This window comes from Colobus angolensis, unplaced genomic scaffold, assembly GCF_000951035.1.
Source record: "Colobus angolensis palliatus isolate OR3802 unplaced genomic scaffold, Cang.pa_1.0 Scaffold71, whole genome shotgun sequence".
NCBI lineage: Eukaryota > Metazoa > Chordata > Mammalia > Primates > Cercopithecidae > Colobus > Colobus angolensis.
Genome location: NW_012120821.1, coordinates 98,140 through 111,314, shown reverse-complemented (window position 1 = coordinate 111,314; position 13,175 = coordinate 98,140). Strand labels below are relative to the sequence as shown.

Here is a 13,175-nt window from a genome sequence, read left to right as displayed (position 1 = left end):
ACAGATTTTAAAAAATGTCTTTCTTCCTGTCCAGATACTAAGCCCCTTGAGGGCAGGGAATGGAAAAATGAATGAATATTGATTGCTTACTCTGTGTGAAGTACTGAACAAGCACGTTTGAAAATATTATTTCATTTAGAGTCTGTATCTTCCTCCATATCTGGGAGGAAGGCAGAGAAGAAAGAAAGGAACAAAAGGACAGAGGGGAAGGAAGAAGTTTATTCCTACGTATTAAAGCTTAGTTTCCAGAGTTACTTGTGAGAACAAGCATACGTTTTGTGGCAGAGTAAAGGAAGAATTTTAATTGTAAATGGTGAGTCCTGGTAGCCAGGAGAAACTCACCATTCAACTCTGGGCCAATCATGTTACATCCTTGGCCTTGCCTTTCTCACAAGAAGAATGTAACTAAACTTCAGGGGGAAACTTTCTCACATATATAAAATGAGGGTTTGCTTTTCAGACATTTCCTAATCCTGTATGTTAGAGTGAGACATTGAAGATGGAAATGCAACTCACAAGACCAGCATTTCCCAAACTGTGCTGGTTTGGGAAGACACAGCGTCTTCCCTGTGAGATGCTGGTTTCTTGAGATGTTAATGAGAAAAAGAAAATGCTTCTACATCAAATAGGTTGAGGAAATAGTACATTTCAATCTTCCTTTCTTTGTACTTCACAGTGCATATCAGCATATTAGAGACGTTTGGAGGTTTCCCAAAGTTATTTGAACATGGAATTCTCCTTTAGAACATCTATTAATACCTGACAGAGTAGGCGTGTTTCTCAGAACCAGCTTGAGAAATGTTGCGTTAGACCATCATCGCTCACCCTCATCATAGTAGGAATTGCTTTCTGAAATTCACCAGATTATACTTAAGGAAATGGTTCATAGGTATGTTTGATGGGGAAAAGGTGAGAGGGAGGCCCCGAAGGTGCTGAAAGGCCTTGGGAAACCAAAGGAGCAGTGTCGTCTGTGGCCCTGGGAGGACAAGGGAGGACAAACTGTGTCTTGGTCACATGTTCTGGCTTCTCCTTAGCCCACGCCAACACTAGTGACCCCATCACTCTTAGTGTTCTGTAGCACTTTCTGCCTTCTGATAATCTTCATTATTATTAGGTCTCACTATTTTGTCCAGGCTGGTCTCAAACTCCTGACCTCAAATGGTCCTCCCACCTCTGCCTCCCAAAGTGCTGGTATTACCGTCATGAGTCGCTCTGCCTGGCCCTATCTGCATTATTTATTAATGGTGTTTATTATAAGTCTCCCCCACCGGAATGTGAGCTCTATGGGAGAAAGGGATCGTTGTTCATTGATGCATCCCAAACACCTAGAACAGAGCCTGTGGGCACTCAAAAATATTTGTTGTTGATTTGGCAGTAGAAAAATACCCACACTGTCCTTCATGGCCTCTTCTCACATCTGGTCTTCTGTAGCCCCAGGGTCATTCTTACACAGGTAGGAGCAGGTAATATGGCTACGAGCCTCACCTCAGAGCCTGAGGACCATTTCAGATTCCTAGTCCTATGTGGGCTACTGTGTTTGACCTCGAGCAGGTTACTTACGTGCTCTTTCCCCCAGTATTCTCCTCTGCAAAATGGGGATAATATTAGCATTTACCTTACAGGTGCATGAGAATTAAATGAATAATAATTACAGAGGAAAATCTTAAAATAGTGCCTAATATATAGTGTATGCTATGTTTTTGAACCTAATTTATGTGACAGCTACTTAAATGAGTCCTATGTTCTAGCTATCATTATTTCTGGGTTTCCTTCTAAAGTTTAGTTAAATTTCTTTTTTCCTCCTTTTGCAACTTTTTGCCAAAATAGCAAAATAATAAAATCATTTGTGGTTGTTTTAAAAGACACACAGCTATCAGTTATTTATCAAGCTGACACTGGTCTTGGGAAGGCAGAGACTCTAGGCAAGAGCAGTATTGAGGTAGAGGAAAGAAAGAAAAAAAAGCAAACTAAATAGAAACCATTCCAATGAGCTTTTCTTTTTGTTCTTGGCAGAGTCATTTAAAATGTTACATGACCAACATGGACTGTACTTTAATAGTCTGAGAAAGCTTGGTTACTGCGCTTACATGATAAGTTGGCAGATAGCATTGATCTCATGGCGGAGTTTTTATTCCTTCTCTGTTCTGAATGTGTATAATATTGGCTCCCAGTGGGCTCTCATGATCTCACCGGTTGTTCCACACACATTATTTCTTATATGTAACCAGAGGTGGGAGGTATATTTCTATTTTATATTCGGGACGATGAAATATTACTAACGTCACATGTCTTAGAGCATGTCCTTTTTCACAGAGGTGCAGTACTGCTGTGCTTGGCAAGTGGATTAATGCTTCCAGCTTGTTCGTGGTTTCGTGGTGCTGGTTTGATCTGGTGGGTTACAGGTATGTGGAATTTACCTGCAGATAGACCATCACTGAGCTTGGTTATCCAGTTTGTTTACAAGCATGCACAACTCAACTGAAAGTAGATACAACCATATAAATATGTACTGTGGCCAAATGGGCTGTTGCAACCAGCAGCAGCAACTATAACGCAGATGTCACCAAGGTCACTGGTGACTGCTTGCTCTGAGTTCCTGCTTCCTTCTACCTCCGCCTCCCCTTCCTCCTGTGGCTGTGCTGCTTTCCTGGACTACACTGCCATAATACTACCTGCTCTTAAAAATACATAAACAAGGCACATGTGTTAAGTAGCAGATTCATAAAAATTCTTGATTTTTAATTAAAAAATTTTTTATTTGTATAAATTTATGGGGTACAAGTGAGATTGATTGATTGATAACTTTTAAGTTCAGGGGTACATGTGTAGGTTTGTTATATAAGTAAACTTGTGCAATGGGGGTTTGTTGTACAGATTATTTTGTTACCCAGATAATAAGCCTAGTACCCGTTATTCTTCCTGATCTTCTCTCTCCTTCTACCCTCCTCTGGTAGACCCCAGTGTCTGTTGTTCCCCTCTTTGTGTCCATGTGTTCTCATCATTCAGCTCCCACTTAATGAGAACATGCAGCATTTGGTTTTCTGTTCCTCCATTAGTTTGCTAAGGATAATGGCCTCCAGCTCCATCCATGTTCCTGCAAAGGACATGATCTCATTCTTTTTTATAACTGCGTAGTATTCCATGGTGTATATTACCACATTTTCTTTATCCAGTTTACCACTGATGGGCATTTAGGTTGATTCCATGTCTTTGCTACTGTGAATAGCGCTGCAATGAACATATGCGTGCATGTGTCTTTATGGTAGAACAATTTATATTCCTTTGGATACATACCCAGTAATGGGATTGCTAGGTCAAATGGTGATTCTGTTTTGGGGAATTTTCACACTGTTTTCCAAAATTGTTAGACTAATTTCCACTCTCACCAGCAGTGTATAGGTGCATAGATTGGGTAGTGGTCAAGTCAGAGTTCTTAGGCGATCCCTCACCTGATGGATAGAGTGCACCCATTAAGTAATTCTCATGAATAGCAGATTTTACTGAGGAGATGAGGGCCGTGCATTGCCATGTTGCTAGTTGCCAGACTTCTTTCACTCTTCAAGATTCCTTGCTTTTCTGTGTTTCAAAAATGCCCTTTAGAATTCCATGATGAAGCTCCATTTCCCTTTCTCCTTTACATGTAACAGTGGAGCTCCCAGCCTTCCACCCAGTTTTAGGGTCCATGTCTGCTTACTCAAAGACCTGACCCATCTTTTCCCAGTTACACCCTTTAAGACCCCAGAAGTATCAGTGAAGACAATCATGTTTTGGGCCACCCTCTTCCCTCTCCCCTAGTCTTTGTGAAGAGGAGGGAGCATTGTACTTATTTTCCTATAATAGAATTATGCCAGCCCTCCTCCTTTCACTTAAAAGGCAGTATTTAATGATTATAGTCAGGTTTGCTGACTCTAAGTAAAAAAAAACACTTTATTATATAGCAAATACTATATTTGGTTTATATAGCAAATACTATATTTGGTTTATGTGAAGAGAGATGAGATGTTGTTAATACATGTTAATTAAGCTGGTGATTCAGAGTGGTACACTAGATGCTGTGTTTGAGAGACTGTATCAGTAATAGAAGATTTAGGATGACAACATAACAAGTGAATTTCTGTACATCATAAGCGCCATCACATTTGCCTGGAAATGTATGTGTAATCCAGATACATGGCTAAATCGATGAGGTTAGCCAGGTCCTCTTCCTCCTGGAGCTATGTGAACACATTGTTGCAGTCTTGTTGAGCTGTTTGTATTTGCTTGTGTAGTTTTTGATAGGCATTGTATTTGGAGCCTGTGGAGGTTTGTGTGTACGTGGGAGTAATCTTTCTTCTCATCAGAGAGTTTATTTGTGAGATTCCTCAGGGAAAGAGCCAGGAAAATTTGTCAATGCTGAGTTTGCACTGAGCATATACAGAAGCTTCTTAATCTGCATATAACTTGGAAAAGGAAAAAGAAATGCATTGAGCATTTGTTCAGCATTTATATCATGCCTTTTCTCATAAAGTATAAGCAAAGTGCTTATTGGGCAGGTAGTTAACAGCTTCATTTTAACCTTAAGAACACAGAGAAATAGACTGTCAGTTAAAGAACAGAAAAGCTGTGAACCTTTCGTGTTATACTTATTTCCCCAGACAAGTAAGGTCATATCCTTGAGAGTCAAACCTAATCTAGTTTTGCTGTCTCTCTGGAGTATTAAATAGTAGCTTTAAAGACTCTAAGAGAAGCAGATTTAAGGCTTCTAGAAGGCTGTTTGCAGTAGAAGAAAGCAGGGCCATAATTCACCAGCTTCATTTTCCTTTCTGATCACTTATTCACTTGCAATAAGTTGGAGCGCAAGCTTAATTATCTGGAGGTGGTGCCCACTTTTCACTGTGATTCATCTCTGGAAACCACACAATAAAGCAAGCTGTGGCCAAAGGAATCCTGTTTTCTCACTGTACAGTTTAAGTTGACAATCCCAACTGGAGACTCAGCATGAAATTAATTATGGCAGTGACTGAAAAATTTCATACAAGCAAAGATACAGGTGCTTTAAATGTTGATAGCAGTTAAATTAGTAAAGCCAGAGTTCTATTTTTAAAAAAGGCTAGATATAGTAAACACATTGATAGGACCCCATTGTACTGTAGTGTTCGGATAATTTTACTACATGGAAAACTTGATTTATTGAAAACTTATATGTGAGTTATTATAACTGTTATTGAAATAGTTACCATTATTTCCACTTGATGTCTTTGATGTTGTACAGGTTTGGGGGAGATTATTGGGAAGGCTCAACCAAAAGCAGTTAAGGAATATAGTTAAGTGAAAAAGGTAAAGTGACTAACAGTGCATATCGCATGCTACCATTGGTGTACAAAAAGGAAGGGAAATGCATGCACATATATATTTCTTTGTATGTGTAGAGTATCTCTGGAAGGATACAAAGGTAAGTGATTACACTGGATTGGTTGCCTTCACTAAGGGGAACTAATGGGTGATGGGACAGAAAGTCCCTTTTGTAGCATTTGAATTCTAATTTTGAATTGATAACCTACTTAAACAGTACAATTTTGGCAGATTTAAGATATAGAGCCTATTTACAAATAGAAATAAAAATGATAACAGTCAAAATAAATTTGAGAGATGTTTTCATTCCCACTAGATAATTCTCTGTAGTAAGACAAAGAGAACAATATTATTCTAACGTCTTTAGATTAGAATATCAAATTCAGGATCATGCTTTTAAAAACAGTCATTGTAAGCCAGTAAGTAAGAAAAATTCAACCTCACTAATAGTCAAATAAGTGCAATTTAAAATGTCATAGCATTTTTGACTTTAATTTGGTAAAGATTTTTGGCATTATTACATATATTTGGTAAATTTTTACCAAATTAAAGATGAAATTTTGGCAGGATTTAAGAGGTGTTGAGACTTGGCAGGTTTTCTACAGGAAGTAAAGACAAGTATTAGGTTTCCTGAAAGTTGCTTTCAGGAAAGCAACTGGTCACAAGTCACGATCTTAAAATACTTATGCCCCTTAACATAAGAGTTGTGTTGCTAAGAATCTGTTTTAAGGAAATAATAAGTAATGTGGCAAGGGATCGTTGACAAAAAAATGTGTTCATCACACTGTTGTTTTAAAAGCTTGACATGGGAAGCTTCATAAATGGCCAGCAATAGGAAAATACTTATATTGTGGTGTATTTATCCAGTGAAGTATTATATGTACATTAAAATGTTTTAGAAAAAAATTATTTACACTAATAAATGTTCCTGATATAATATTTCATAAAAAGCAGCATATATAGTCTTTAATATGTGGTACAATTCCATTTATGTAAAAATACTTCTCTATATACACAGAAGATGACTTAGAAATACACAGAAATATTGGCTGTGGTCATCTCCATCTTAGTCAATCCTAAACTGCTTCTTTTCAGTTCTGTACTTTTAAAATTTCTAAAGCAAATAGGCATTACAGTTGTTTTATTTTAAAATGAAAAAATTCCATTGAGGATCTAGGTATTTGAAGATCTCCCTATGGAGTTAAACTCCATGGTTTGTAGAGGACCTTGGAATCTAGTTCTCATGCTCATCTGAGAGATGTTCTTTTTGAAGTGGGGAGAAATAGGCAGTCAGGCAGGTGGCATTGCCCTGTGATGGTGCAATGGAGTGTACTGAACTTATTGAGCTATGGGGCATTAAGATGCTGGCTGGAGCCACTTTCTGCTTCCCACTGCTTTCTGGAGTTCTTGGCCCAAGTAGTGAAGAGTCTGCTGTAGCTACCCTTGAAGGGTGGGTCCCAATTATACAACATGGATTGGAATGTTTCAAAAATGCCATATTTTCTATGGAAAGGGATTATATTGATGGTCCCAAGATGGAGTGGACCCTGCAGTGCTATTTCAAAGCTGATTTCACAAGAATTGGGGGAAAGGTTATGTGACCTCTGCATTGGCTCAATAAACTAACACTTACAGAGTGCCTGCTGTGGTTCAGACAGAATGCATAGCTACCGACACCTAGCAGGCTGTTGGGTGATGAATGAACTGATTGCAGAATTGCTCAAGCAGTGAGCCTACGAATGCTACCTCTTCTCTTGGGGCTGTGTGGTTGGAAAAGTCAATGTACCTCTTGTAGGACAGGAGGTAGCATTAGATGGACAGAAATTCCTTTAGAAGCCCCTTAACAGAAGTGTTCTAAAAACCACACTCTACCTGTTTTCTAATGTCCTGTATCCAATTGGTTAAATGTAATGGACATATTTTTGGTATTACAGATAATTTTAGTTTTTATTGCTGTTAGGATCTTAACAGCAATGACATAAAAATGCCTTTTCCCCTCCTCCTGCCCTTTCTGAAGAAATAGCACTGAACTGAGATTTATTAGATCCACATTCTACCTCCAGTTGAGACAGTAACTGGCTGTGTGACATTGGGCAAATCACATTAACCTGGTCAGACCTTAGTTTTCTCATCTGTCTGGAGATTGGATCAGTATACCCCTAAGGTCTGTTCTGGTTCTAATTGGTCATCCTCTAAGCTCAACTGCTTTCCTGTCTTATTCATTTCTCTCTCTCACAAACAGGAACAGCTTCAGCTGCGGGGCTTCTTTACCTGCACACGTGGGCAGCTGCAATGTCCGGCTGTGTCTTCGCCGTCTTTACTGCATCCGTGTGGCCTCAAGCACTTGGACACCTTATTAACTCGGGGACAAACCCTGGGAAAACCATGACCATTGCCATGATATTTTATCTTCTAGAAATATTTTTCTGTGCCTGGTGCACAGCTTTTAAGTTTGTCCCAGGAGGTGTCTATGCTAGAGAAAGATCAGATGTGCTTTTGGGTGAGTATACGTGAAAGTTCTGGATTAAAATAATTGCTCAAAAATATCCTTATGGACTGACCAGGATTTAGCACCTTATGTAACTGGTAGAAGTAAACAGGATGATCTAACTTTCTTAATAAAATAGACTCTCTTGATTAAAACACAAAACCTGGAGGGATGTCTAAATTATAAATTAAAAACAAATGTCTTAATTTACCAGCGCATTTGAGTAATACTTATTACTACAAAGGTCTTTTAAATTAATTAGTTGTGAAAAGATTCAGTCCATACTAAAGCATAACACTTGTGTTATATGATGTGTTAGGAAAAGGTATGATCATGATACTCATGCTGCCACTTCAGTGGTTGGCTTGTAAATATACATGGGGATTGTGATTTTTTGGGGTTCCCCTGAATTTCATTTATGAATTTTTTTTGAAATGAGGTCTTACTCTGTTTCCCAGGCTGTAGTGCAGTGGTGTGATCATAGCTCACTGCAGCCTTGAGCTCCTGGCCTCAAGCGATCCTTCTACCTCTGCCTCCCAAGTAGTTGGGCCTACTAGGTGTGGGCCACCACACTCCACTAATTTAAAAAATTTTTGTAGAGATGGAGGTTTTGCTATGTTGCACAGGCTGGTCTTGAACTCCTGGCCTCAAGTGATCCTCCTGCCTTGGCTTCCCAAAGTGCTAGGATTACAGGTGTGAGCCACCACACCTAGACGCTATCATTTTTATTTACTGTATTCGTACCAAAAAATTCATGTATCTTAGTGTAAATGATAAACCTCCAAATCATAGCACAAATATATTTACCATTTTAGTAGTTATGAATTTGCATACCAAAATTATAATTTCATAAACTTAGCTCAGTTTAATATTTTAAAAATTGATTCACATACCAAAATTATAATTTCATAAACTTAGTTCAATTTTAATATTTTAAAAATTGGCTTCTGGCAATAATAAAATTATTGGTGTATACCAGGCATACATAAATCGAATGTTGTGAATCATTTAGATTACATAATTTTAGCTTAAGTAACATGTCAAATTCTTCCACAAAATGTTTGAAAGATGAGGAGAAAAAAACATGTTAATAAGGGTTAAACTCGTTCGTTTGTTCAGTTATTCATTAAGAACATTAACACGATTTCACTGGTTATCTACATTTTGAAAAAAATATGATCACGTACCTTATGTTCCAGGAACAGTGCCAGATACTGAAGATTATTTTTTCACCTTTTTATCTGTATAAATTTGTGGGGTACAAGTGCAATTTTGTTACTTGCGTGGGTTGCATAGTGATTAAGTAAGGGCTTTTAGAGTATCTATCACCCTAACAGGGTACATTGTACCCATTAATCAATTTCTCATCACTGCCCCCTTTCCCACACTCTCATTCTTCTGGTCCACTTTATCTACCATTCCCAGCTGCTGAAATATTAAAAACACCCACTGTCCTTGCCTACCTGGAGCTTTAGTTGAATGGGGGAAACACCATATATAAAATGAGACAAATACTTAAGAAATTACAGTTGTGCGAGTGCTACTCAGGAGAAGTGAAGGCTTCTATTTGAGTTCTTTTTTTTTCTTTTTCTGTTGCTCCAGCTGGAGTGCAGTGGTGCAATCATAGCTGTGTATCCTTGAGCTCCCACCTCAACCTCCCAGGTAGCTGGGTCTCCAGGCTCACACGACCATGCCTGGCTGATTGTTATTTTTTGTAGAGATGGGGTCTCACTTTGTTGCCCAGGCTGGTGTTGAACTCTTGGGCTTATGCAATTCTCCTGCCTTGGCCTCCCAAGGTGCTGGGATTACATCTACCTGGGTTCTGCTACAGTTCCCCTGGTGCCCTGACAGATATCCAACTACTCTGTACATTTTCCCATATGCTTTTCTATCCCATGAGCTAGACATCTGTCAGGACAGGCTGGTTTGAAAGACATATTTTAAAATTACATGAAATATTTTTGAATTAACTTGGAGAATTTGGTATTTCTGGTAAATACTCAAGCTTTTATCTAATGAGAGAAATACATTGCTGTCTTTCTTCTGTGGTAACCTTGGCTTTACAAACTTTGTATTTCTTCTGATTTCTTTCAGATGTGTATACTCTCCCCTGCTTTGTTTTCTTGTCCAATGCCCTGCTTTTTTTCTTTTACAAGCTTGCTTAGGGATCTGCCATGAGAATAAAACAAATGAAAGTAAGAGCTATTCCATGCATGAGTTTGTTTCTTTAGAATTTTATGAACGATGAGTTTTTTTTTTTTTTTTAGTTTCTTCTCACTACTTATGGGATTGTAGAAACAGTGCATAATTACAGCTTCATACAACTAAGAACTTTAAAGAAAAATAAGAGTGATGTTATTTGATAAGGCCATAAAAGCCAAGAAATATTGGTAATATTTAGAGTAGCTTTTAATACAACTGAGTTGAAAATAATCTTTATTATATCAGAATTTAGTTCTACATTTATTTTCTGGGTTCCTCCTGCTGTTTCCTGGAAAATTGGATACCGCTGTTTTTGCTTGGCTTCTGACTTTCACTTGACATTTCTTAAATGCCTTAATTTCTTAATTTCCATATGGCAGCATATCTCTGTTTCCATTTTTATTGTGTATGGTTTTAGATGAAGTAAGTAAACTTTAAGTGTAAGCTAGTTTGCTGTGCATCCCAATTTAGTTCTACTTTATTGTCTGGTCTGTTGGCACACTGTGAGTTCTGGCATGCATCCTCTGTGAGGCCTCTGTGGCCGGAGAACTCATATCCTGGGGCAGAATTATTGCAACAAGCACTGTCATATTAAGAGCCTACATATGCTCCATTGTGATCCTCAACCTGGTGCACGGAAGGGCTCTTATTGCATCCCTATGCGAGCTCAGAAGATTTCACTGTCCCCTGCCCAATCAACAGTCAGTCAGCAACACCTTCAGCAACCTAACAACTAGGAAATACTCAAGAAATTCAAAGAAATATGCATCAGGAAAAGGCTGGGGTCCTCTCACTTAAAGCATGATTCCTAGAACCCTACCTGATATTTTCCAGTTATCAAAGGCCAGTTATCCAGTTTCCAATTACCAAAGTAATTGCTTAGGTTTTGAGATAAATTAAATCAGTACATGAATTTCCAGGGTATGTTCCTTTAAAAGAAATCTCAGCTGCTGGAATACAACATTGGAAGGATTTTTGGATCAGAGTATAACGTATTCTTTCTTTCCCTTGTAACAGGGACAATCTTGTTAATTATTGGGCTGAATATGCTATTTGGTCCTAAGAAAAACCTTGACTTGCTTCTTCAAACAAAAAACAGTTCTAAAGTGCTTTTCAGAAAGAGTGAAAAATACGTGAAACTTTGTAAGTATAGTTTTACATTCTTAAAAAATTAATTATATAAAATTCTAAATGTATGAAATTAAAGAGTATAATGGTCCCTCAGGTATCCTTCATCCAGTTTCAGCAATTCTCAACATTTTGCCATGTTGTTAACAGCTGTCTTCTCTACTTTTTTTAAAAAAATTATACTTTAAGTTCTAGTGCACATGTGCACAATGGGCAGGTTTGTTACATAGGTATACATGTGCCATGTTGGTTTGCTGGACCCATCAACCTCATCATTTACATTAGGTATTTCTCCTAATGCTATCCCTTCCCCAGGTCCCTATCCCATGGCAGGCCCCAGTGTGTGATGTTCCCTGCCCTGTGTCCATGTGTTCTCATTGTTCAATTCCCACCTATGAGTGAGAACTTGCGGTGTTTGGTTTGTTGTCCTTGTGCTAGTTTGCTGAGAATGATGGTTTCCAGCTTCATTCATGACCCTGCAAAGGACATGAACTCATCTTTTATGGCTGTGTAATATTCCATGGTGTATATATGCCACATTTTCTTGATCCAGTCTATCATTGATGGACATTTGGGTTGGTTCCAAGTCATTCCTATTGCGAATAGTGCTGTAATAAACATACGTGTGCATGTGTCTTTATAGTAACATTATTTGTAATCCTTTGGGTATATACCCAGTAATGGGATGGCTGGGTCAAATGGTATTTCTAGTTCTAGATCCTTGAGGAATCACCACAGTGTCTTCCACAGTGGTTGAACTTATTTACACTGCCACCAACAGTGTAAAAGCATTCCTATTTCTCCACATCCTTTCCAGCATTGTTTCCTGATTTTTTAATGATTGCCATTCTGACTGGTTTGAGATGGTATCTCATTGTGGTTTTGATTTGCATTTCTCTGGTGACCAGTGATGATGAGCATTTTTCACGTGTCTGTTGGCTGCATAGATATCTCCTTTGGAGAAGTGTCTGTTCATATACTTTGCCCACTTTTTGATGTGTTTTTTTTTCTTGTAAATTTGTTTAAGTTCTTTGTAGATTCTAGATATTAGCCCTTTGTCAGATGAGTAGATTGCAAAAATTTTTTCCCATTCTGTAGGTTGCATATTCACTCTGATGGTAATTTCTTTTGCTGTGCAGAAACTCTTTAGTTTAATTAGATACCATTTGTCAATTTTGGCATTTGTTGACACTGCTTTTGGTGTTTTATTAATGAAGTCTTTGTCTATGCCTATGTCCTGAATGTTATTGCCTATGTTTTCTTCTAGGACTTTTATGGTTTTAGGTCCTACATTTAAGTCTTTAATCCATCCTGAATTAATTTTTGTACAAGGTGTAACGAAGAAATCTGGTTTCAGCTTTCTACATACGGCTAGCCAGTTTTCCCAGCACCATTTATTAAATAGGGAACCCTTTCCTCATTGCTTGTTTTTGTCAGGTTTGTCAAAAATCAGATGATTGTAGATGTGTGGTGTTATTTCTGAGGCCTCTGTTCTGTTCCATTGGTCTATATATCTGTTTTGGTACCAGTACCATGCAGTTTTGGTTACTGTAGCCTTGTAGTATAGTTTGAAGTCTGGTAGCATGATGCCTTCAGCTTTGTTCTTTTGGCTTAGGATTGTCTTGGCTATGCGGGCTCTTTTTTGGTTCTATATGAACTTTAAAGTAGTTTTGTCCAATTCTGTGAAGAAAGTCATTGGTGGTTTGATGGGGATGGCATTGAATCTATAAATTATCTTGAACAGTATGGCCATTTTCATGATATTGATTCTTCCTATGCATGAGCATGGAAGATTCTTCCATTTGTTTGTGTCCTCTTTTATTTCATTGAGCAGTGGTTTGTAGTTCTCCTTGAAGAGGTCCTTCCCATCTCTATGAAGTTGGATTACTAGGTTTTTTATTCTCTTTGTAGCACTTTTGAATTGAAGTTCACTCATGATTTGGCTCTCTGTTTGTCTGTTATTGGTGTATAGGAATGCTTGTGATTTTTGCACACTGATTTTGTATCCTGAGACTTTGCTGAAGTT

At 38.1% G+C, this 13,175-nt stretch overlaps 1 protein-coding gene across 2 annotated transcripts in view; it reads left to right on the top strand.

Annotated features, from left to right (window-relative positions):
* The window catches only part of CWH43 (cell wall biogenesis 43 C-terminal homolog (S. cerevisiae)), a 76,740-nt gene that overhangs the window by 10,057 nt on the left and 53,508 nt on the right, over positions 1-13,175 (top strand). For both annotated transcript variants that reach the window (XM_011927294.1, XM_011927297.1), the window contains exons 6-8: positions 2,314-2,402; positions 7,574-7,831; positions 11,039-11,164. In XM_011927294.1, the coding sequence (XP_011782684.1) occupies positions 2,314-2,402; positions 7,574-7,831; positions 11,039-11,164 (473 nt within the window). The remainder of the gene's footprint in view (positions 1-2,313; positions 2,403-7,573; positions 7,832-11,038; positions 11,165-13,175) is intronic.